The sequence below is a fragment of the Delphinapterus leucas genome, chromosome 8, assembly GCF_059928025.1.
Source record: "Delphinapterus leucas isolate spDelLeu-1000000601 "Yukka" chromosome 8, BTC_Dleu_Yukka2, whole genome shotgun sequence".
Taxonomy (NCBI): Eukaryota; Metazoa; Chordata; class Mammalia; order Artiodactyla; family Monodontidae; genus Delphinapterus; species Delphinapterus leucas.
Window position 1 is genome coordinate 2,868,937 of NC_143136.1, and position 24,823 is coordinate 2,893,759.

Below are 24,823 nucleotides of genomic sequence, written 5' to 3' on the forward strand. Positions count from 1 at the left end.
CCGAGCCGACGGGATCCCAGGAGGACGGTTCCGGAAGTCCGGCCCGCACCTCGTCCACACGCACAGGAACGCCCCACCTCCCGGGTCCTCATTGGCCCTCCACGTCGTGACGTACATCACAACGGACGCTGAGAAATGGCGTTCCCACGTGGGGCGGGGCTTCACCTCCTCTTAAAGGAGACGCGCCAAGATTTCCGCGTCAAGTACTCAAATGCCACTTCCTTTCGGGCAGTAGCTGCCCCCGCGGCTGTCCGAGTACTTCCATAAATTAGGTAAATTCTATTTTCTAGGAATGTGTCCATTTCCTCTAAATTTTCACATTTACTATCGTAAAGTTGTTTATAATATACCCTTATCTTTTTATATGACCTATAAAATTGCCCTTTTAAATTTTTAAGTGATTTGTATGTCCTTTTTGTCTTGATTAGTCTCCCTGGAGGTGTGTCCATTTTTTCCTTAGAAAGCAGCAGCTTTGGGCTTTGCTGCTGCCCTCTGTTGGTTGTAATGAATTCTGCTCTTTATTATTTAGCTTTCACCCACACACACTTCCCCACCCTCCATCCCCCCAATAGCGTTTATGGTAGTAGGTGCATGTTATTAGGACTCTGTGTAAATACTAATCACAGCTGAGGCATCTAGTATTACCGTGGTCACTTTTTCTTTCTTGCCCAACCTTTTGTTTTCCTTGGAGTTATGTCCCTTGGTTTCCTAGGTACTTGTCAATAAATCAATCCCAACTCCTATCTAAACATGTTCAGAGACAACAGGTATTCTAATAATTAAGGCATCTTCTCTGGGGCCTCAGCCCCTCACATCTAGTCTCGATCGGGTGCCTTCTGTGCCTGATGCACAGCTGTCGTCCTCAAGGCTTTCACTGTGTTCCTGGGAGTCACCTTGCCTCTTTGCGCTGGATCCACATTTCCTGAATACCAGGTTTTCTCCTTTCTTCGTTTACCCCTTTGTTCTGGAAGAGTACATCCTCTAATAGTTTCTTAAGAAAGGGTGTGTGGAACATACATTTTTAAAGAAACTACAGGTCTTTTTAGCATGACTTTTATATGCATTTCCTTCAGAATTCTGAAAGGTCCCAATTCCTCTGTTATCCAATGTGACATTTGAGGATTCCAAAGCTATTTTGATTCCTGATACTTTGTATGTGTCCTGTTTATCCACTCCAGAAGTTATAGAATCTTTTCTCCCCAGCATTCCGCAATTCCACAGTGATGTGCCCTGGCTGGTCACCAGCCGTGGTTAGTACTTGGCCAGTCCTTGCAATTTGGAAACATAGCCTTCATTCTCAGAATTTTCTTGAATTATTTACTGGAATCCACTGTTAGAAGTGTGTGATTTTCCTTAGCCACATTCAGTATTGGTATCTTTAGGTGTTTCCTTTTAGGCTGGTGAGATCTCTCAAGAAGTCTCTTTCTCCTTTATTTCCTGCCTGGAGGATACAGCCTGTTTCCTGAGCTGAGGATTTTACATACTGAAGGCCGATGTCTCGCCTCCCTCAGTCTCCCGCCGGGCTGGGGCAGGAACAACTTCTCAACTGTGTGGAGTGGAGAGTTGTAACTGCTCCTGAAAAGGGCCTTCAGCCAGCCCTCCTGCTTTCACTCTTTCACAAACACTTCTACAGGCACCTGGAACTGCCAATCCCAGAGCCTCTGGGAGCTTTGCAATAAAATCAGACGCTCTCATTTCTTTTTTACAACGTTGTCTCCTCGGGTATTTCTAAGTCAGTTACCATTCATCTGTTTTCTTGAGAGGTTCCAAAATTTTGTTGCTATTTATAGTCATCCTAGTGGATTTATGCCTTTTAAAAAAATTAAAATTCCCTGTAACTTTAATGGGATTTCAGGAAGGAGCTATGGTAAATGGCCACATCGAGCTGTAAGAAGTCTGGGAAATGAAGACCTGTTCAGAGAATTCAAGTCTCCAGCTAGAACTGTGGGTCTGTTATCACAGATGGAGACAATGAAGGAAAACCAGCAATCTCTGCCACACAGATGCAGCTGGTTTTGAGGTAGACTGAAAGTGAGGCCATCTTTCAGTAGAGCAGGAGAAGTGTACATATGGGGGTAGGGGGTTGGGCATTGGTGTGAGGAACAAAGAAAACATCTGAAACAGCAAACAGAGAGACATGCCAGGGAGTCACTGAGAGATGAATAAATGCTTTATTTAGTTCATTCATTCCCAAAGCTTCACACCTCACCCTCCCACTTTCAAACTCCCAAAGCTTCACACCTCACCCTCCCACTTTCAAACTAAGTCACAAAGAACAGGGGCCCGCAGTCTCCACCACCTCCCCACCCGACAGAGCACTGTAGGGACAGTGTCACCCTGATTGAAAGCCATGTGTTTCAAACACTTTTAGGAGCACACTCTCTTCAAACTAGAAACCCCATCAAGTAAAACAGGCTCATCCATCAATTTAAACCTGTGCAACATTTTGGGTGCCTCCCTAGAGCACCAGGGTCCCCCAGAGCAGTTTAAAACTCCTGTGTTAGATAAGCCCTTCTCTGCGAATTAGGAACTCTCCAGAGAGCCAGCTTCTTCTACCTGAAGTTCATGTACAAAGATTTCACATGGTCAATTCTTCTATCCAATGAGATAAACAGTCCACAAAATTAAGGCATTGGGGGGAATTAAAGGGGAATAAAGCATTTACTAAAGTTACAATAACATATCAAAGATGTCCATTGTATTTCTGAAAGCTCTTAACCAGGCACAAGTGCAAAGAACAGTCATGGTCCCAGCTGCTGCGGGCAAGCACGCAGTCATGACCAGAGGAGGAAGGAGAAGCTGAGGGCTGACGGTCAGCATTCCCCTTCAGCATGCGTGCAGGCACACGGGCCCCAGCGTGTGTCACACCTCACGTGCCCGACACCAAACAGAAGCAGCGGGAGCTGTGCAAACACGCGGGGCGGAGCAGGGGCACTGCTGGCTAAATCACAGCAGCAAACTGATGTTATACACAGGAGAGCCGTGCCCACAAATACCACACTAAACTGCATGGATGCACACGCATACGTCACTTGGGAGAGATCTGAAATCCAAGCAACTTAAAAAAGAAAAGCTCCCCATGCATTCCAGACACTGAGCGATTACAAGTTAAGGCAACAGAAGTCACCCTTCCCCCCCGCCTCTCTTTTCCATCCAACTGTCTTCCTAGAATTTATAGCATATATTCCGCACGCCACCGCACTTCAAACTCTGCACGTCCCCCCCGTGGAATTCTCCTAGGACATGATCCCACTAACCACTCATGTGTGCACATCAGTTATTTTATTCCACATCAAGAGAGTCAGGCTGGGGGCGGGGGATGAGGAGGGAAGTGAGGCATAAGCGAGCGAGGGAGAGAGAGGTCATGGGGCCAGATGAGGCACTTCCAAGCTGGCGGGGAATCCAGACCACTCGGGACTGGCCGCTGAGTGGCAGGCGGCTGAGAGGGGCACAAGCAGAAGCCAGCAGCCCTGGTGCCAGAAGGCTCACCACCAGCGCAAGCGCCATCACTCGGGGGTGTCTCAGGTGCCCAGGCCTGAGGTCAGGGGCAGCCTCGCTGAGGAGGCCACACAAACCTCCCGGGAGTGTCTCTCAGGGGATCTGGGGAGGCCAGAGGCCCATCACCCCAGGGTCGTTGCTCTGCCGTGGGCAGGACACAAGCACGCACTTCCTAACAGCTCACACAGTGATCTCAGGGCTTGTTCTTGGACTACCAGGCAGAACAGACGCTGGGCTCTCCTTCAACCACGTACAGGCTGTTTCAAGACTCCGAGAGAAATTCCTCGGCACGTAAACATACACTGTAGCGAGACTGCGGGTCCCCGACGCTGGATTTCAGAGACAGGCAAACTCAATAAGAAATTCTGTGCTTTGACAAAAGGGCAGCCGACGTTTTATTCTGCAACCAGGAGCATTTTAAAATGAAAATATTGCCCTCTAGTATCACCTTCATTATATAAGAGGACATTTTATCACCCAAATTAGGAAGGACGTAATCTCAGAATAAAAGACAACCCTTTAAATTGAATGAACTTGACTTCCTATATCATTTAACATGTGTCCTTGTACTTCGACCTGCACAGGAGGCCTATGCCGTGGGCGCCGTGACTCTTGCTGCCCCCTGGGGCACAAGCCCAGCCGACCACCAAGATCACAGGCTGTCCCAGCACCATCATGGCCTCGAAGACCCATCCACTGAGAAGAGGGACCACACTCACAAGGACAGCAGTGTACACGTCGCAGGGATGGCTTAAGTGCAAAGTGCTTTCACATACATTCTCTCATGTGTCCTCCCAAAAGCTCCATGGGAAAGGCAGGGCCAGACCCGGCCCGTGTAAGAGAGCAGCCTCCCTGGGAAGAGGACCTGCTCAAGGCCAGGCAGGAGGCAGCAAGCACAGGAGAGCGCTTCTCTCTAGGGCCGATTTTCCTTTGCTCAGCCTGACCTTGGCTGCAAGTTCCTCTCTTTCTATTTATGCATGAACCTTTTATTTGAAGAATCAATTCATGGAAGCAAGAGGAAAAAATTAAAATGATGGCACTCAGGCCTGGTAACAGAAACATATTCAACATCAGGAAACTGCTAACTGTCCTTTCCTTTTTTAAAACTACCTGTTTAACAACAAGCGCATGTTGACTACAACTTAGCAAATGTCAAAAGAGAACATCAAAAAATAAGCATCACTGCCTTAAACCCTTTTCTGGAACAAGGTAGGGCATACATAAGTAAATAAATACACAAAGAGCATAAGTAATATGAAAAGGCACAGATATGTATGACACTGATGGGTTCTGGAAATACATGCAGAAACGCCACCCAGGATGCCACAGCTGAATTCTCAGAGGTTCTCAGAGGTGTCAGCGCTGCCCCCACCACACCCCGCCCGCCCCCCCCCACCCACCGCCTGTCCGCAGCAGCCAAGGCCCAGGCACAGGACTCCGTTCAGTGGCCGGCAGGCGCCCCAGCGGGGACAACAGCAGGACACTCCCGGGACCAGGCTGGGGGGACCTCGGGCTCCTTCCCATTGGTGCATCATGCCCCTCCCTGCGGAGGGCTCTGGGGCCACAGCCTCATTAAGTACCACCACATTTCCTGGCTGTGTGGGGCTGGGGGCCCAGGGCTCAGAAACATGATTTTATAAAGTGCTCTGATGGAGAGAGTTACTCTTGCCTATTCTGGATCCTATCCCTGCCAACAAAAGAAAAAGGGAGCTTTAGCAAAGCGTCACTCAAAACAAGCAGGAATGGCCTTAAGCAGCTATCTACTTTGTGTTCAGATTCAGGTCTGGCAGCTGTGAAACGTCAAACTAGAGCCTGAACCTCGAAGTTGCTGGGATTGTGAAAAAACCTCTAAAAGTTGGCTGCACAAAGAGAAAGCCAACCTGTCTCTGCAAAGGAAGAGCTGAGGCCCTGGCCCCTGCGGACCGGCCCTGAGCACAGCATGCTCGGGGGCCCCACTCCCCAGCTCAACCTCTCCCCAGTCCCACTGCCTCCCCGGCCAGCTCTGGGCCAGGCCCAACAATGAGCATCGACTCAGTCCGCTCCTTCCAGAGAGATCCCAGAAAAATGGTTCCAACCCCCAGAAGCAAGCCCTGTACTCACTTCACCTGCAAAGGAGGCTGACACCCACTCTGCTGGTGCAGCCCCAAGGTCGCACCGGCATGGCTGGGACCCCCGCACTGGCAGCATTCCCAGATGCAGCTTTCCAGAAGGTCTGAGAACAGAGACACCCTCCTACCCAGGGCTGGGCTGGGGAGGCTCTGTCCCTAACAGACCCCTGAAGAAAACACCAAGCAGGGCAAACTCAGAATGTCCTGCGAGCCTGCAGCAAGGCTCACCCGCAGGGACTCCGAGCCAAAGGGCAGCTGCAACAGCTTAAAAGTAAGGGGAGGGGCTTCCCTGGTGGCGCAGTGGTTGAGAATCTGCCTGCTAATGCAGGGGACACGGGTTTGAGCCCTGGTCTGGGAGGATCCCACATGCCGCGGAGAGGCTAGGCCCGTGAGCCACAACTACTGAGCCTGCGCGTCTGGAGCCTGTGCTCCGCAACAAGAGAGGCCGCGATAGTGAGAGGCCCGCGCACCGCGATGAAGAGCGGCCCCCGCTTGCCACAACTAGAGATAGTCCTCGCACAGAAATGAAGACCCAACACAGCAAAAATAAATTAATTAATTAATAAACTCCTACCCCCAACATCTTCTTAAAAAAAAAAAAAGTAAGGGGAGCTAACCACTCCTGATACACCTCTCTCAGCCCGCCCACGGAGGTGACAAGCCAGCATTGACACACCCCCAGTGACACGAAGCCCCCTCCAGCGGCCCAGCCCACCTCTGGGTGGCTCGAGCTTCCACACAACCCTTCCCTAAGTGCAGGCAGAGCCCCAGCTCCCCGCAGCTCCTGGCCCAGCCGCAGCCCAGCTCTGGTGTGGTCCCACCACACGTGCCACAGGAACGCAGCTGATCCCCGGCCTGGGCTGAAGCCCTGCAGCACTCAGCTCCGGCTGCAAAGGGCCACATCGGCCGCCCACCTGCAGCTCCTCTCCTCTCAGGAAGCCTCTCCTGACTCCGAGCTCTGAATGCGACCAGCCAAGCAGGCTCCCCGTCCTGAGGAGCAGCACACAGCCCGGTCTCGGGCCTCAGAAGCCATCCAACACTTACGCCTTGGCCACCGCTTGTAATGAGGTGAAGCCTCCAGCGGCTACGTTGGCCCCCCCAAATCATCGACGGCCCCCCCTCAGACCTCATATGTACATATACGGGCCAGCCTGGCTTTCCAACACACGTCCATCCATGACACAGGAGGTGGAGTTCAGAATTCCATCCTCGAGCCACAGAAGACAATGACCAGACACTGCCTGTCTGGTCGGTGAAGACACATAATGACGCTAATAATTAAATAAACCCCTATCATTAGTTCAATTGTTACAAATTAGATTTCTCTTATTGCAGAAAATCCAAACTCAGATTTGAAAGCTGCCCGTTTCTAAACACTTCTAAAGGTCAGAATCACCATGGATCCACACAATGGCCCTGAGGCCTCAAATTACCAGATGTGATTTCCCTGGAAACAGCAGCACCTGGATGCTCTAAAGAGGCAGCCGCTGGCCCACCTGTGCCGACATGGCCACACACCTGGCCACGCAGCCCAGGTGTGAGTGAGCCCTGCCCACAGCCGAGCCGTCCGTCAGGTGACAAGCCAGCTCATTCCTCTCACTTCTCACCACCCCCAGCAGGCCAGGGGAAGCCCTCTGACCTCACTGCTATCCCCTTCTTCGGTTCTAGGAGCAACTACCAAGACAATTAGGTCCAAAAAAGTGAAGATCAATCAACCAAACAGCAGATGTTTTGTCCACTGAACACAAAGCAACCGAAAGCTTCGAACCATCCAGAAGATGACTGAAGTTTGCACTTTCTGGTATGTGCAAGGACGAGAAGACAGCGCCGCAGGCATCCTCCTCTTTTAGAACTGGCAGTGAATGCTGTTGGACAGTCCTTGGTCCGAATGTAGGCAGTCAATTACTGGCTATTTCAGCGTTGGCCTCCTAAAATCAATCAACTGTCTGGAAGCTCCCCAAAGTGAAATGGCAGAGAACTCATGAGACCTGTTGGCATGATGCTAGGCACAGGTAGGTATCAGACAGGTGCAGCGTTGCAGAACTCTGAGCGTTACCTAAAGAGGCTGTGAACAAATGCAGGTATTGACTTTGAGGCAGTAAAGCCAATCCACGTGGCCAGGAAACCATCCTTGAATGAAGACAATTAATATGACGCCTCCGCCACAAGGAGAGAACAGTGAAGCGGCAAGGAAACGGGGTGCGTGTGATAATGTCACACGTCTACCCCAGGAGCACGGGAAACAAACTGGTAAGTTCAGGAAGTGCATCTCTGTACTTTTATAGCAAGACTCCTTTTCATTTCGCGTTAATCAAGCTGAGAGGCAAACGCAGCAGCACAGCCCTGCAAGGTGATAGTTCCCCCTCCTGGGGAAGTCAGCAGGCCTCCAAGCTCAGCCCGAACTTGCTCACATTTCAAGGCCCATTTCATTAATTTCCAAAACACAGACATTGAGGAAGAACAAAATTAATTTTGTACGAGCCTTTCGGCTGATACCGACCTAAGGACTGTCCGACGCCCCAAGCACCTGAGATGGAATACAATCCATGAGGACAAGGCTGATTCCGCTTCACCAACAGCCAGGTGGGATTTAGTCAGCAGCACAGGACGTGGTCACAGGGGCAAGAATCGGTGTCGACTGGCTCTGGAGATTGCTTCCTCCTCACTGCAGTCAACCACTGCTCGTGAATTCTGCTCATACAGCAGAAACTTTTTTATGGGGTCTGGCAGAGGCAGCGAGGGAATCAGATGGAGTCGGTATTTGCCAAGCGCTCTTCTCACGGCCACGCGGCACAGATTCAGCAAGGTCCTGGGGACACCTGGAACGCATGGGAAGAAAGGGAGAGACAGAGGGAGAGGTTAAATGCCTCTCCTAACCCTACAGACCAAAGGCTGGCTGTGAGGACAAGCGGAGCTGCGCCAACGCTCGCTGCCACTTCCCACCTCCAGAGGAGAGCAGGCCCTGGTGAGAAAGGTCTTGTTATCTGCTCAACTCTGTGGAACTCCCTAGACAGAGAAACAGAGCTGGCCACTGCACGCCCCAGCAGGTGTGACAAACTGCCCTCTGTCAGTCTCTGCTCTTGGTCCCTCCCAGAAGCTCCAAGGGGGTCTGAAGGGGACGGGCCGAGCAACACAGGAGGAGGGCAGGCTGACAATTTTGCTCTGGGTCAAAACAGCCTCGCCATGTCTCTGCCTGTGAAACAGGCATGAACACAGGGAGCCTAACTCTGTCAGTGTGGCTCCAACTGACCAGCAAGCAACTCTTTTGGGGAAGGCTCAACAGGACCATGCTTTAATGACTGGTTTGAGGAAAGCCAGTGACAAGAACACAACAAACATAAGTTCTGCGACAGGTAAGGGACTGGGGAAAAGGTGGTCACTCAGATGCCCTCAAGACCCAGACGGGAAAGGGGCAGGGTGTGGGCAGGTCAGAGGGTGCACAGGGTCAACTTCTGAGTCCTGGAGAGAGAACGACAACAAGTACCAAGCCACGGTTCAACTGCAAACTCTCTGGCCATCAACTTAATTCACTGGCAAAATCCTTCTTCATGAATAAGCAAACTGTAGACCTCATTCTAACAAAAATCATACTTAGCACACAATGCAGAACAATGGTATTTGAGTGGAACTGAAGAAGGGGACGTGAGGCGCCCTAGAGAAGGAAGGGCTTGCGATTTGTTGTAAAGCAAACACTTAAAAGCCATAAACAGCAGTGAAAGAATCTGGGATCACAAAGCAGCGCAAAGGGGTAAAGAGAACATAATTCTAGGAGCTCTGAGAACATGCACTTTGATAGGTTTCTTGGTATTAAATCTTAGTGTCTGGGAATTTAAAAAGAGAAGACCAATCTGGTAGACCATTCTAGAAAATTCCTAGTCCTCACTGAAGGTTGTGACCAAGTGCTTAGTTGGAGGTTGTTTTTTTTTTAAATTGCTACAACTTGGTTCATTCAATTGACTTGAAGAGACTGCCAGTCAGAGTTCAACTAAGGCCACTTACTTCTGGCCTCTTTAAAGACCTGCAGAGCCTCAGGGTCTACCTTCCTTCTGCCTCTCGACTCTGGGCCCAAGGATTCCCACTTCACCAGGTTCAGGTTGGCTCCGAACTCCACAAGCAGGCTAACGAAGGCCGCCTCACAGCCGTGACGCAGGACAGCATCCATGACGCAGCCGGGGGAGCCCCTGTAGAAGCCCTGCGTATTGACGGGGCCATTGCAGTTGAAGTCCGGGTTTGCCCCAGCCTGCAGGAGCAGCTTGAAGCACTGGAGGTTGTGGTAGGCTGCACTGATGTACAGGGGGCAGACCACCAAGGAGGTGAGCCGCCGGGAGAAAGGGGGCTGGACGTCAGGAGTCAGGTGGTGGTTGACATCGACATCGGCCCCGTACCTGCAGGGTAGACACACGGACAGTGAGGCCTCACAGCAGGCCAACCGCAGTCAACGCATCCCCACGGCACCCGGTGGAGATGGGCCCGAACTGCAGGAGCGCTGGGAGCACCGGAGAGCCCCCCAGTCACAGTGGTCCCGTGACCACCAGCAGGTTCCACGGTAGTTAGGAACCTTGGAATCCACTCACGCAAAAGAACTCGTAAGGGAGTTCTTTCAAACCTTTGAAGATCCAACAATCCCATGGCTATTTTAACTATTTCAAAGCAAAGAAAAAGAAGGAAAACTTCCAAATTCAGCTTATGAAATTAACAAAACAATAATCTCCAAACCTGACAAAGGCCACACCATAAAGAAAAACTACCAACTAACTGCACTTATGAATATCAACTTAACAACCTCCAATAAAACGTTAGCAAAGAGAATCTAAAAACATTAAGAAAGCAACATACAATGGCCTCGTGGGGGTTATTCCAGGGGGTAGTTCTTAAATTAGAAACTATTAACATAATCCATCATACTCACAGAACTAAGGGGAAAATCCATGATTATCTCCATAGATGCAAAAAAAAAAAGGCATATAACAAAACTCAACACTTAAGCATGTTTGCAAATACTTAATAAAAAAGAAAGTAAGGGATATTTCCTTAACATGATAAAAAATATTTCCTCAACCCAGAAGTCAGCCTCTCGCCTAGCAGGGAAACACAAGCAGCAGCTCTGCCGGGAGCAAGGTACACAGCCCCACTTTCCAGCCCACTCGTTTTAAAGACTCTTTTTTTTTTTAAGTACTAGTGCAATTAGACAAGAGAAAGCAATTAGCTGACTAAAATTGGAAAGGAAGAGGTAAAACTTTCCCTATTTACAGAGAATATAACTGTCTGAAAAGCCTTAAATAATTAATGAAAATGCAGTTAACAAGCAATGAGAGAATTTATTGAAGTAGCAAGTTTTAAACCAACAGCCTTCTATATACAAACAAAAACAAGTTGAAAGATAAAATGAAAAAGACCTCATTTCTGATAGCAAAATAAATTTTAAAGTGAGATATCTAAGCATAAACTTAACAGTATATGTCCAAAATTTGCATGAGTAAAATTATAAACTACTACTGAAAGTCACATAAGTAGACCTAAGGAAATAGAAAGACATACCGTAGTCTTAGACAAGACGACTCAATATCATTAAGATGTCATTTTCCCTAAGTTTATTATATAAATGAAAATACCCTCCCCAGAACCAAGTAAGTTGACTATAAATGTAAATACATAAAAATAACATCCCTGGAGCTACATAAGTTGATTATAAAGTTGATTTGGAAGATCAGGAAAAGATACAAAAACAAAGCTTTTTTAACATAAGTAAAGTAAAACAATAAGTTACAAATTGGGGAATGTTACATCCTTAATATATAAAGACCTTCTAAAAGGAAAAGATCAACAGCTCTATAGATAAATGAGCCAGAGATGGATATAGACACGTGCAAACAGCTCTCAACCAGATGAAAAGATGCTCAGCCTCACTCATAACAGAAATGCAAATTAAAACTACTCGGAGACACCACTTCTCACCTATCCCATTGGGAAAAATTCAAAAACTTATTGACCAAGCTTTAAAGAAAAAGGAAGTCTTATTCATCGCTGGGGGCCAGGCATAATGCAGCAATCCCTGTAGAGGGAAATCTGGTGATAGCTGGCAAACTTACCTATGCATGTACCCTCTGACGCACCAATCACAACTCCTGGAATCTAGTCCCAAGACACATTTGCAAAACTCTGAAAAGATGCATATACAAGGCAATTCATTAAAACAGTACCCGTAATAGCCAAAGGCAGGAAACGAGCCACAGGTTCGTCAAGAGGGCCTGGCCCATCCACATAAAGGAGCACTGTACCATCTGAAAAGGAATGAGGACCAGGGCTAAGGACTGCTCTGCAGTGACCTCCAGGACACCCTGATAAGTGAGAAAAGCAGGACGATGAACGTGAAGTATGCCACTGTTTATCCTGGGGAGGAGGCTGCGATACCAATGTGTACATGACACACACCTAGACACATACCTACCTATTTTTTAATGATGGAAGGATAAACCACAAAACTTTTTAAATGGTTATCTATAGGGCAGGGATGAAGAAGATGAGGATAGAAGCTAGACTGCTTTTAATATACTTTGTTTTATAGATTTGACTTTGGAACCATGTAAATACATACTATAAAAAATTAGGGGTTTCCCTGGTGGTGCAGTGGTTGAGAGTCCGCCTGCTGATGCAGGGGACACGGGTTCATGCCCCGGTCCGGGAAGATCCCACATGCCGCAGAGCGGCTGGGCCCGTGAGCCATGGCCACTGAGCCTGCGCTTCCGGAGCCTGTGCTCTGCAACGGGAGAGGCCCCAACAGTGAGAGGTCTGCATACATTAAAAAAAAAAGAAAAAAAAAAATTAAACAGCAATCCTTAAAAACTGCAAGCAAAAAGAAATACTTTAACCCAACTGTGTACCCAGTTGGTGCCATCATGTCCTGCCCGCCAGGGTGGCTCTTCTTTTCAGGCACACTGAACCTCCAGAGGAGCCAGCCCATTCCCAGCATCAGATTCACCTAGAAGGACCCAGGACAGGATGCACAGCAAGGCAGCCTCGCGCAGCCGCCCGAGGTGGGAGCGTTGATGACAGTCCCTGAGCTGATTTGTATGGCTGCCCAGGAGCTCTCCTCTTCTGACTCCCAGAGACAACCCAGATGTGAGGATGAATCTCACACAGGCCAATGCAGGGGCCGCCTGACCTGGAAGCCTCCTTTTCCACCAGAGCCAATCTCTAAACGACTCTACAGGCAGACCCTTCAGGATCCCCTCAAGGGACCTGCCCTTGTCCTTGCACCCAAGGACGCCCAAATACATGGCTTTCTATGGGACATTTAGGGTTCTCCCAGGCCAAGCACAAACTACCAACTGGGTCATTTTACACTAAGCGGGGGCCGCTGACTACAGCAGGGAGGGCGGCCTGCTCAAGCTGTTGGAGTCCCGGCCGAGTGAAGAGGGTGCTTCTAAGGATGCTGCCTTGCAAGGGTGCTACAGCCCGCGGCGGGGGAGGAGGCATGTGTGGGAGGGGCAGCAGCACAGGAGACTGGTTCAATATGGGGGATTGGCAAAGTAAGTTAACATGTTAAAGGTAAGGGAACCACATCCCTCAATGTTGCAAAAGAATAATAAATTTGGAAAGGGAGAAAAGTAGGATGAACCCTGAGGGACTGGATTAGAGGCATCAGGGTGAACTCTTTAACTGTCAATGTATAATAGATACAGAAATGTAGACAGAAACATGTTTAAGTAACCTTAGCTCTGTCCAGTAGGAGAAGCTGAAAACAATAAGCGCTCCTAGTGTCCACATCTTGGCTTTTAAATAGCACTCGCCACAAAAAGAAACCAGGATTCCTTGGAGAAATGACTAATTCCAGGGATGAACCAGGCAAAGTACACAAGAGCCTAGAATAATTGTAACTCCACAGGAAACCATGAGTCTAACATAAATAAATGAATAAATTAAAAATCTGATGAGGAACAGGATATATACGTGGTTTTATATATATATATATATATATATATATATATATATATATATATATATATATATATACATGGTTCCAAAGGATATATACATGGTTCCAAAGTACCGAGCCACAAAAATATTTTTTAATCACAGAGGGAAAAAGAGGAGCTTTACAATGGAAAAAGCTGGCAGACGCCACCTTAACCAAAAGATGAAAGTGAACATCAGCAGTACTGGGACCAACTGAAAACATGTGCAGCCTGAGAGGATGTAATGAGAAGAGCACAGCCCCACTTCTGTGAGACTGCTGCCCAAAAGGCGTTACCCAACTCTTCCGTGAGTAAACATTAGCCAGCACCTGTGTACTCGAGCGTCCACTGCCCTAGACAGTGCTGCAGTGCCTCACACATTTTGTCATCACATATTTCAGCTGAATTAGGAAATGACAAAATGTAGGCAGTAATGATGATGGGGCCTGACACGCAGGGGCCCGGGCGGAGGGGAGAGCATCGTTTTCCATGCCTTAATGGAAATAGCTGGCCGACACTCACAGCCAGCAATCACGTTTTATCACCCGTCTCTTCAGCACTACTGCAAGCATCCGAAGGAACGTGCCCCTAGAAGCGACACTGCTGCCTGTCAGCAGCACAGAGCTGAGGAAGACAAAGGACAGCACACAGACCAATGAGCTCCCATGACAACCCGCTTCCCAATGACGCCATGCAGCATCGTCAGCCACTACAAATGCAAGTATCACCCAATGTTCTCCATGATACCCTAGGAGTGACAAGAGGAACATTCTAAAACACATACCAAACCAAGCAGAAGCCGATATTTCATTTCACACACTCAACCAATTAAGAGAACTAGACTTCAAGCAGTGACATTGTTTTGCCTCCTTACTCTTACGGATATGTCTTCTAGAATGTTTGTAATCTGGGGCAATATGACAATCTGGTATTAGCTGAGCTGTGGGAAAGACAGTCCTTCATCCACTCATAAAAATATAATGGATGGGATCCAGTTCATTTTAATCCTGAATATTTTCCAAAATTCCCCTACTGCTTTTAGTATCACTGGCAAGGAACCACCGGGACGACTCAATAAATCAGTATAACTTTTGCACATACAGAAATACCACTCCTTACCTTTTTCAAAAAACATCAGTAATATATATCAAGGGAAATGAGAAGTAACAAAATGGAGGTTACTTGCAGAGGGACACCAGATCACAACAGTGACAGAAGAGAGCCCTGCCTATGAGGGACAATGACACAGGGAAGGCAGGAGTTGCGTTTAGATTGTGTTTAGATTGTATTAGCTGTTCAGTAACTTAACCCCATTTTCCAAAAGTCAATTATCTGGTAATTTAGAATCCAGAAAACTTTTCAACAGAATAATATATGCTCTTGGTACCTCACTGTAAAAGTAATGTCCTGTACTCCAGCGGGGCAGCAAAATGTCTTAGTAACGTTTCCTCAAGAAGGGCACCTGTAAATATATCTGAAAGTCAAGCCTGCAGTTAATTCAAAGCAGTTGCGCATCATGAATTGACTGAAATGCCCTATGGGATTTCTGGAACCAAGATGAAATTTCATGGATTGATCCTACCGAAAAACATTTCCAAATTAATGACTTACATTCTCCAAGATGCAAAGATACGGGACTGAGGTGATTTAGATTATCAGGCTAGAAATCCTTCAAAAGAAGGGGAAAAAAGCATCATCACGTCTTCATCACCCTCCAGTATAACCACCATATCATCCTCAATTATCTTTCCAAAACTCAATTCCATAGCCATTTAATATATAAATCCTTTTGATATAATAAATATATTCTCAGTACCTAATTTAAAAAACCATGTCCTGCACTGGGCGAGGGGGACGCCAGGTCCCTGCTCCTCAGAACACCCCCAATGCAGCCCGTAACAATGCTGTAACCCTCTCCTGTAATACTTTCCCACACCGACAACGGGCTACCTGAACTGTACTCAGTCCAGCCACAGAACAAACAGCCTCCAGAGCCGGGGGGCGGTGGTGGGGGTGGCGGGGGCTGCTGGGCAGGGAAGCATCTTTAGTAGAAAGAAGTCACTGGAGACATGAGACTGAAAATGCAATCTGGCTCAAATTTTTAAAAAGGTAACCGTTAGTACAATTAAAAGAAGACCAGAAACCGTCTAAAACCACAGAAAGGGAAAGCAAAGAAAACACAGATCATGGAAAAAAGATATAAAATAAAGGTACAGTTAAGACACAGAAAGACAACAGTAATAGACCTAACATCAGCTATGGCAACAATGTTAACTGTATTAAAAAACAAAGAATCCCTTTATCCTACAAAAGCTTCTTGCTTTTCACCCCATTTTGCAGCTCTCGGAGACTATCCACTTCCTGAAGTGTGAAATAAAAGTTCATTTGTATCACCTAAAAAAACAAAAGAACCCCAGACAGTCAAACAGTAAAAGTGAGCTCACAAAGAATTACTTAAACCCACTAAGATGAAAACTAAAAGTTACAGAATGCTACATAAATGAGCCCTCAATGAAACCAATGGTTTCCTTTTGGTTTGATAAAGGGCACAATCCATAAGCAAGAACTTTCATGAGCCCAATGAGCATCAAAATATGGTAAGCAAAATTATTAGAAATACAAGGGGAAACTGAAAATCACAACAGTAATTACAGACTAACAGACTTCTCTGAATTTGGGGAAGATCCAATGGTTAAAGATGTAAAAAAAAAAGAGAGAGGAAGTCTGAATAACATAACTGAGGCTGTCATCTTGTACGATACAAATAATACCCTGTGGTTATATACTTTGTTACAAGTATCCACAATAACGTAGTTGGACATTAAAAAATAATTTTTAAAAAGCCCAAAGAAGGGCTTCCCTGGTGGCGCAGTGGTTGAGAGTCTGCCTGCCGATGCAGGGGACGCGGGTTCGTGCCCCGGTCCGGGAAGATCCCACATGCCGCGGAGCGGCTGGGCCCGTGAGCCATGGCCGCTGAGCCTGCGTGTCCGGAGCCTGTGCTCCGCAACGGGAGAGGCCACAACAGTGAGAGGCCGGCGTACTGCAAAAAAAAAAAAAAAAAAAGAAAAAGAAAAAGAAAAAAGCTTAGCAGACACAGCCAAAGCTATAGGCAAAGGTAAATTCATAACCTTGAAAGTTTACATTATTAATCAAGAAAAAAAATGAATAAGCATGCAACTCAGAAAGTTAGGGAAAATATTAAGTAAAATTAAGGAAAATGGGAAAAAATAAAGATAAAAACAGAAATTAATCAGTAAGTAAAAAAATAAGAGAACTGATAAAGCTAAGAAGCAGCTCTTTAGAAAGACTAACAAAATAGACAAATCCTCTAACAAGTCTAATTGGAGAGAGAGAGAGAGGAAAAAAAGGCAAATGCAGAAAACAAGAAATGAGAATGTGGCTGCGAGAACGTGCTGATACGGCCACGCTCCCCGTGGTGGCCATCGCAAGGGCAACGGTGGCCCGGCCCCTGTGGTACTGACCTGATGAGGGCCTTCAGGATGTCTGCCCTGCCCACCCGGGAGGCGTGGTAGACAGGGGTGCTGCGGTGGTGCCGGCTTCCATTGGGGTCGGCGCCGGCTTCCAGAAGGATCTGGGCGCTCTCCAGGTGCCCGTTCACCACGGCCACGTACAGGGCCGTCTGTCCCTTCACGTCCACCAGGTCCACCTCAGCCCCCTTCCGGATCAGGAAGTCCACGCAGTCCCCGTGGCCTGCAGTGGCCGCGATGCGCAGTGGTGTGCAGGGCAGCCAGCCGCAGCACCACACAGACTTCTCGTTGATGCGGCTGAGAGAGAGCACAGGGAGCCAGGCTGGGAGGGGCGCTGGGAGACCGGCCAGCCGCTCCAGCTCCTCTCAGGCAGGACCCTGAGACAGGGAGCAGGAGGGCAGCCTTCGCTTTAATAGTGCTTCCAGGTGCTCGTTTCATGAAATGCTTTCACATAGCCACCCTGCTGGGTCCACGCCTGAGGCAAGACAGGCAATAAATTACGAGCCCAGTCCTACAGATGAGGAGATTCGAGGCGCAGGTAAAACTACTGAGCACTAGAGTTAAGATCTCCAATTTCCTGACTCGCGTCCAAAGCTCTTTGCTCCACGAAGGGGAGAAGGGCCTGCCCGGGAGGCAGTGCAGGATGGAGGACAGCATACCTGCTCGGGACCTGGGTCAGGGCCCCAACGCCCCTCTTCACCAGCTACTACCTGTGAAGGCCTGAGGCTGGACCGCTCTCTGGGCCTCGGTATCCTCACTGGGGCTAGATGACCACTGTGGTCCCTCTACCTCTGACACAGCACAAAGGACAGCCTGCAGGAATCACCACACTCCTGGCCAGCAGCAGCAGAGGGAAACCGTCCAGGCTCAGCCCTCATTGCAAGTGACACTCAGACCACAACTCCCCCATCAAGGGATGCCAGGGTCATGCAATGCACGGACCCATCATGTCACCAGCTGAGGCTCTTCACCTCAAGCTCCCAGCGCAGCTCTGAACAAAGCTGAGGAATACAGATCACTAAAGCAGTGACCCAGAAACATGCAACAGGTCAGGGTTCCTCCTTCAGCTGGTTACTAGCTTCCACTAGCCAAGGAGGCCAAGGAACGCTCCAAGGACTCATCACCAAAGAACTACATAGCAAGAGCAAAATATCGTCAAGAAACCAGAGATTCACTGAACCTGAGTGAAAGAAAGAAAAACGGTACTTGAAAAAGCAATATGAACATACTTGGTCTATTTTAGTAGCTTAACTCTATTCTACTGTTATATCTGCAAATTTAAGGTTTTCTTTGGACTTGAGTCATTCGTGTTAAATATTCATGTGCAATCCGCCTCATTTCTCTTTATGACGATCCTTTCTGGCTCTTTGGAGCTTTTTTATTTTTAACATGAATATCTATTCTAATGAAATAATGCTAAGACATTAGAAGGGAAAGAAGAAAGACACCTATTCTTGTATTGTTAGAAATCCTTCTCTTGGGAACTGTCCACGAAAAGTGGTATAAGTTTCAGTATCAATACACAGGCATTTCTTCTATCAACTCACTGGCATCCTAGCCCTGGAGGGGAAACAGAAACACAGAAAGAGCCTGAAGGATTTTCTGGTTGCAGGTGAGTTTCAAGTCTACTTGAGACTCCAATCTTAGACACACGGAGAACAGGCAGAGTCTCTGTGCTCCCCGGGTGTCTCGAGTGGGGAAAAGTAACAGCAAGACTCCGATGCCATGAGGGGCTTAAGCCGGTCTGGAGGAGCTAGCAGGATGTGGCAAGGCAACAGGCAGGGCGCTACCAACAAAAGGAGCATGGTCCCTGGGTAATGAGACAGCTGGCCAGAGGCTGAGCCCCAGGCCCCGGAGGCAGATGACTGAGGCCCTGAGAAGCCAGAGGAGAGGGCGTCAGGAACCCTGTACAGGTTTGCTCCATCAGGAAGTCCGGACCCAAAGGGGGATAACGATGCAATAATTAAGTGAGGAGAATTTATGCATGCGCCTTAGGATAAAGAGCCAGAAGAGACTCGCAAGGGAGCAGGGCCGCTGTTGGAGACAGTAATGACGCTGTCGTCGAGGGTAACGTCAGGGAAGCTGACGCCCAGAGAGCACCAGAAGTTGCTGGAAAATATAAAGGTGACAGAACTGGACTTGAACTCGGGTCTCTCTGCCCTCGCCATCAGGCTGTCGCCTACAAGTCTGACCACGCTTCCGGCAGTCCCCTTTTATCCCATCCTCGGAAAGTGGAAACGCTCAGGGTGTCCACCTGCAAATCGGAGACCGCTGGGCCTCCCTCACAGCTCCCGAGCCTTAGCTGCGTGCAGACCCACAGGCCAAACCCTGGGCAGCCCCGGGGCGGGCAGCGGCGCTCACCTCCGGTAGCTCTCCTCCTGCAGCAGGCTCCGGAGGGTCTGGAGGTCCCCCACGTAGGCTGCATCGTGGAGCCTCGTGTCCTCACAATGCTCCAGCGGATGGTCACAAAACTGCTCCCTCAGCCACTCCTTCAGATTCGGACCTGCACTGAAGAGAGGGGCGCCTGTCAGCTCAGGGAAGCCTTGCCAGCACCAACTGTGAGGGGCCGCCCTCGGCCGCCAGCCCTGCCTCTCCCCAACACGGGTGCTCTCCAACTCTCAAGAACGCATCATTCCCCTGCTCCAGAAGCTTCCAGAGCCAGGAAACTGTAAAAAGTTTCCCTTAATGAAGCTAGCACACTCCTGACACCAAACCTGGCAAGGTTTTAACACTTTGATGGGGTGGGTGATAATAAGCCAAAACTAGTTAAGGATAAAGATCCTAAATAAAATATTAATAAAGTGAAATTTTAAATATGTATCAGAAAAGGCACCATAAAATTACTCTAATTTCTTCCAAGAATGTCTTAGTATTGGGAAAAAACATATAATCAGCTACCACGTTACAAAAGGACACCTGACTTTGGCAAAACTCAACAGCCAGAGACACGCTGCTGCTTGTAAACCTGAATGACCCTGCCGCGCGATCTGGGCAATGGCCTCGCCACGCGGGAGTCCCCGGGAGTGACACATCTGATGGTAACCTAAGACGGGTGTACTTTTCTGAATATAAGCTGCACCGCAGTAAAAAGGAAGATTTTTAGATACATGCATCCAAATAGAAAGCCAGCCCTATATAATGAAGATAGAAAACAGAAAAACAATAAAGACCAGAATAAATGGTGAAAACCATACCATGTACTTGAGTGAGAGTCAATGCTAGGAAAATTTTAAGTGATACCAAATAAATTAAGAGGTTTAACAAATCTCTTTGGGGTTTTTATATGAGATGTGACAAAAATCTTCTAGAAGTTTATTTGGAAATAAAAATAAGAATCACTTTTTGTTTTTTTTGTATGTATGAGAAGAGATCTATCCTACTAGATAATAGAAATTCTCTCTCATCAGAATAAAAAGATAAATAAATCAAACAATCAACTGCCCAGAAAAGAGCTTAGTATAAAAAACTTGGTACGTGAGAAATGGGCAACAAAATCAGTGAGGAATGGGAGGAGTAGCTGCTATAAACTGAATGTTTGTGTCCCCCAAAATGTCCGGCCAAATAATATGCTGGGAGTCCTAACCCCCAAGGTGATTAGTAAGATGCAGGACCTTTAGTAGGTAGGACCTTTAGGTCATGGGAGTGGAGCCCTCATGAATGGGATGAGTGCCCTTACAAAAGAGACCCTGGAGAGCTCCCTCACCCCCTCCACCACGTGAGGACACAGTGAGAAGACAGCCGCCTAGGAACCAGGAAGCAGGCCCTCACCAGACATCAAATCTGCCAGTGCCTTAGTCTTAGACTTTCCAACCACCAGAGCTGTGAGAAATAAATTTCTGTTGTTTATAAGCCATCCAGTCTATTCTGTTATTACATCCTGAATGGACTAGAACAAGTACCATTGATCACTGAACAACGCAGGTTTCATCTGCAGGGGTCCACTCACACGTAGATATTTTCAACAGTAAACAGCACAATACTGCACAATCTGTGGCTGGTTGAATCCACAGATGCCTAGGAACCTCGGATGCAGAGGACCGACTATAAGTTACATGCAGATCAACCCCCAAGCTGTTCAGCAGTCAACTGTAGTCAACAAATTTGTACCATTAGATACCTACAGCTGACCCTTGAATAGCATGGTCTGAGCTATGTGGGTCCACTCACACATGGATTTTTCTCACTAAATACATACTACACTACACAATCCGCAGTTGGCTGAATTCTTTTTTTTTTTTTAATTTTTAATTTTATTTATTTTTGGCCGCACTGGGTCTTTGTTGCTGCGCGGGCTTTCTCTAGTTGCAGCTAGCGGGGGCTACTCTTCGTTGCTGTGCGCAGGCTTCTCACTGCGGTGGCTTCTCTTGTTGCAGAGCACAGGCTCTAGGCGCGCGGGCTTCAGTAGTTGTGGCACGTGGGCTCGGTAGTTGTGGCTCACGGGCTCTAGAGCGCAGGCCCAGTAGTTGTGGCACACGGGCTTAGTTGTTCCGCGGCATGTGGGATCTTCCCGGACCAGGCTCGAACCCGTGTCCTCTGCATTGGCAGGCGGATTCTTAACCACTGAGCCACCAGGGAAGTCCCTGGCTGAATTCTTAGATGCAGAACCTCGAACATGGAGGACCAACTGTAAAGTTTTATGGGGATTTTTGACTGTGCAGGGGTTTGGCAACCCCCACCCCCTGTGTTGTCAAGGGTCAACTGTAATTGAGTTCTTCACCTCACACTGGAGCCCAGAATATCTCTTTATAAACATAATTGCACAGAGAGGGGCATAAGGAAAGAGCATGAACTCAGACGGCCTTCATTCAAGTCCCCACCGTGCCAGCTGTCCTAGTGGTGGACTCTCTCCAATGCTGAAGTTGCTTTTTATATTCAAATCAAATCTCTTTTGAGTACCTACTGTATACAAGGCTGGGCCATAGGACAACAGGGGTGATGCGTACGTTTCCTTACACTCCACGATTTGATAGTTCAATGGCAGAGGTAAGACACAAAGGCCACAGGCAGGTGGGCAGAGCAGTGAGGGTTCACAAACGCATGGGTCACTCGAGCTCATGCCACAGCCAGATCTGCAGCAGATGAACAGGCAGGCATCAAGGACCCCTTGGGCCCCCATGCCAATGCTCCTTCGGTAGTTATCCTCCACTGTAGTTATCCCACAGTTTCATTGCACAGGCTGAAAAAGTTCAAAGTAGGGGTAAGATTCAGAAGGTGTAAGGAGACTCTGACAAACTTTTGCTAAGTTCTCCTCTAGGCCTCCCTTCGCTGGCCCCTTTTTGACCCACTACCTGCCCAGCTCAACACAGCCTCCTCTCCCCCAGCTCCAGCTCCAAGATATCTTTAAGTTTGCATTTTCCTGATCAGCTTCTCCAATGACAACACAATTACTCGACACAGCACTTAAGCTTTAACTGTGGCCCCTCTACTCCCAGGCCTGCAACACACTCAACAGTAAAACAGCACCGCCTGGATATTGACAAGAGTGCCTCTGCGAAAGGCAGAGCCAGTCTTCCTGCCACAAGACTCTTCTCCACGCTGGGAAGCAGCTGCCAGTCCTCTTCCCCCAGGTGAACACCTCTCAGTCCCTCCCGCACTCTCCCATGAAGTGATGTCCCAGACCCTAAGGTCCTGGCTGCCCCTGCGGTCAAAGTCAATACCAACCAAAGCCCAGGACAGAAGAGGCTTTGTTTGTATTTTTATTCACTGCAGTATCCCCACCCCCAGCCAGGTCCAGCCAATAGCAGGTCCTCAATAAACCGTTTGTTGGATGAATGAATGGATGGAGGGAGGGATGAAAGGCACTACTTGCACCCGTCTCCAAAACAACATTATACCTTAAGTTTTGGCACATTTAAGAGTAATAAGCTCCTTAGTTTATTACTAACTAATAAACTCTTTGGAGGGGTATCTCTCCAGAGACACAGATGAGCGTGTAAAGTCCAGAGCACATAGAAGCATTTGGTACCCGGGGAAAACTGAGACAACAGACAAGGAGGGCACCTCCGCCCACCCCCCGACCCCGCAGGTTAAGAGGAAGCCTCTCCCGAAGGCGGGCAAACACACGTCCCCGCAAATTCACGTTTGTTTGGCAGGAATATTTCAAGGTGGAGACCCTCAGTCAGATGGCTATTTTGGGCGCGAGGCTTTCGAGCCGCCTAAACCGAACTATGGCACGGCTGCCTCCTCTGCCGGTGGGCAAGGGCCCCTGGACCTGCTGTGTCACTGACAGCTCGCTGGGGGTGGCGTTATCGCTGTCCCTGGCCTGTGCGGGGAGGGGGGCGGTTGTTGAGGGGAACGGATGCCAGGATGGAGAGAAGGCACCCGCCCTCCCGGGAGCTGACCTCTGGGGGCTCTCCCGACCGCTGCGCTCACAGCTGGAGGATGACCCACGTCCTCTCTTTACAGCTGGGGGTCCCATCCAGCCCTAGAGGCCAGCCGGCTGGCAGTTACGGTGCAAGTTCCACAGGAGGGGAAATCGGCGCGAGGGCTGGTCTCGCGAAGCCGGACAGCCGGGCATCCCATGAGCCGCGCTGACCGACCCCCGGCTGCGGGGCGCGGCTCCGTGGGCCCCGGCCGGCCGCAGGGCAACACGCAGGGCCCCGGCCCGGGCAGCCGCCCCGGCCCCCCCCGCCGCCCCGGGGCCCGGCGGCCGCGCGCACGTTACCTGCGGGCCCAGGTCCGGCCCGCCCGCCGCCCTCCGCCATGGGTGCCGGCCTTCGGCCAGTCGGCAGCTCGCCTCCCCCGCGGCCCCCGCCCGGAGCGCCTCCCGCAGACCGGAAGCAGCGCGACCGCGACCACTTCCGGCGCCTCGGGCTGTGGGCCGCGTCGGGGGCGCGGCTTCCGGCGGGCGCGCGCCTCCCTCAGGGGCTTCTGGCGCCTCTAGCAGGGCGCCAGGGCGTCCACCTCCCGCTTCGCTCCCGATGTGAGGACGAACGAGTGCCGGCGCTGGGCGCGCGCTGTCGGAGACGTGTGCTCGGGGGTGCGGGCTGTCGGGGGCGCGCGCCGTCGGGCCCCACCGGGGCTGTGTTTCGCCACAGAAGAAGCAGAGGAGTCTGGGAAAACACGCTCACCTGGGGGACGGAGCTGATTTGCATGTTCTGGGAACTCTGGTTGGTCGGGCCCGTCCCCGCCCCCACGGAAAGGGCGAGGCCTTCTGCCGGGAGGGTGTGGGCGGGGCCGCGGGATGTTCGCGCCGGTGTTTGAATCCCACCCGAGCCGGGCTGATGGGGCGTCCCCAGGGAGTGCCGGCTGAAGGAGGCCTGCGCCGGGCAGCGATGGCTCAGCGCCAGTGTGTCCCCGCGCGCTCAGGCGGGGGCTGGGAGCAGCCCCGGGAGAGCGTGGACGTGAAGGTGGGGGACTTTCAGCTCTGTTCCTTGCAACAGATTCTGTTGGAGAGGCACGGCACGGCTGGGCATATATTACTGTGGTATTAGGTGAATGCCCCCCGAAATTCCTTCCATGAAGTCAGGGATCATGTCTATCAAATTACTGTAGCCCGGTGCCTGACACAAAGCGTTTATTGAATAAATTAGTGAACCAAGGAATAACTTTTCTTGCCCACTCGCTTATTAAAATAACGTCGGACCATGTGTACTGAGTTTTGGTTTGTAAGCGTAGATTCCTTAGGCTCCTTTCACGCTCCCCACGGGTGGGGAGAAGGGTTCTGCTGGAGAAGGAGGAGGTCTCCAGCAGACGGGCAGGGAGGGGGGACTGAGGACAGGCGAAGAGCGGGTTCCGAGTTTTACAGGTGGAGAAAAGGAGCTCCAGCAGGGGA

At 49.5% G+C, this 24,823-nt stretch overlaps 1 protein-coding gene across 1 annotated transcript; it reads right to left on the reverse strand.

The window, feature by feature from the left end:
* Positions 1-1,861: 1,861 nt before the first annotated feature.
* Positions 1,862-24,143, reverse strand: ASB1 (ankyrin repeat and SOCS box containing 1). Its single transcript, XM_089916070.1, has 6 exons — positions 24,120-24,143; positions 23,714-23,928; positions 19,411-19,557; positions 17,044-17,346; positions 9,606-9,991; positions 1,862-8,425 (listed from the first exon to the last, which is right to left on the reverse strand). Exons 1-6 carry the CDS (start codon positions 24,141-24,143, stop codon positions 8,220-8,222), a joined length of 1,281 nt encoding a protein of 426 aa, XP_089772196.1. The 3' UTR covers positions 1,862-8,219.
* Positions 24,144-24,823: the final 680 nt, after the last annotated feature.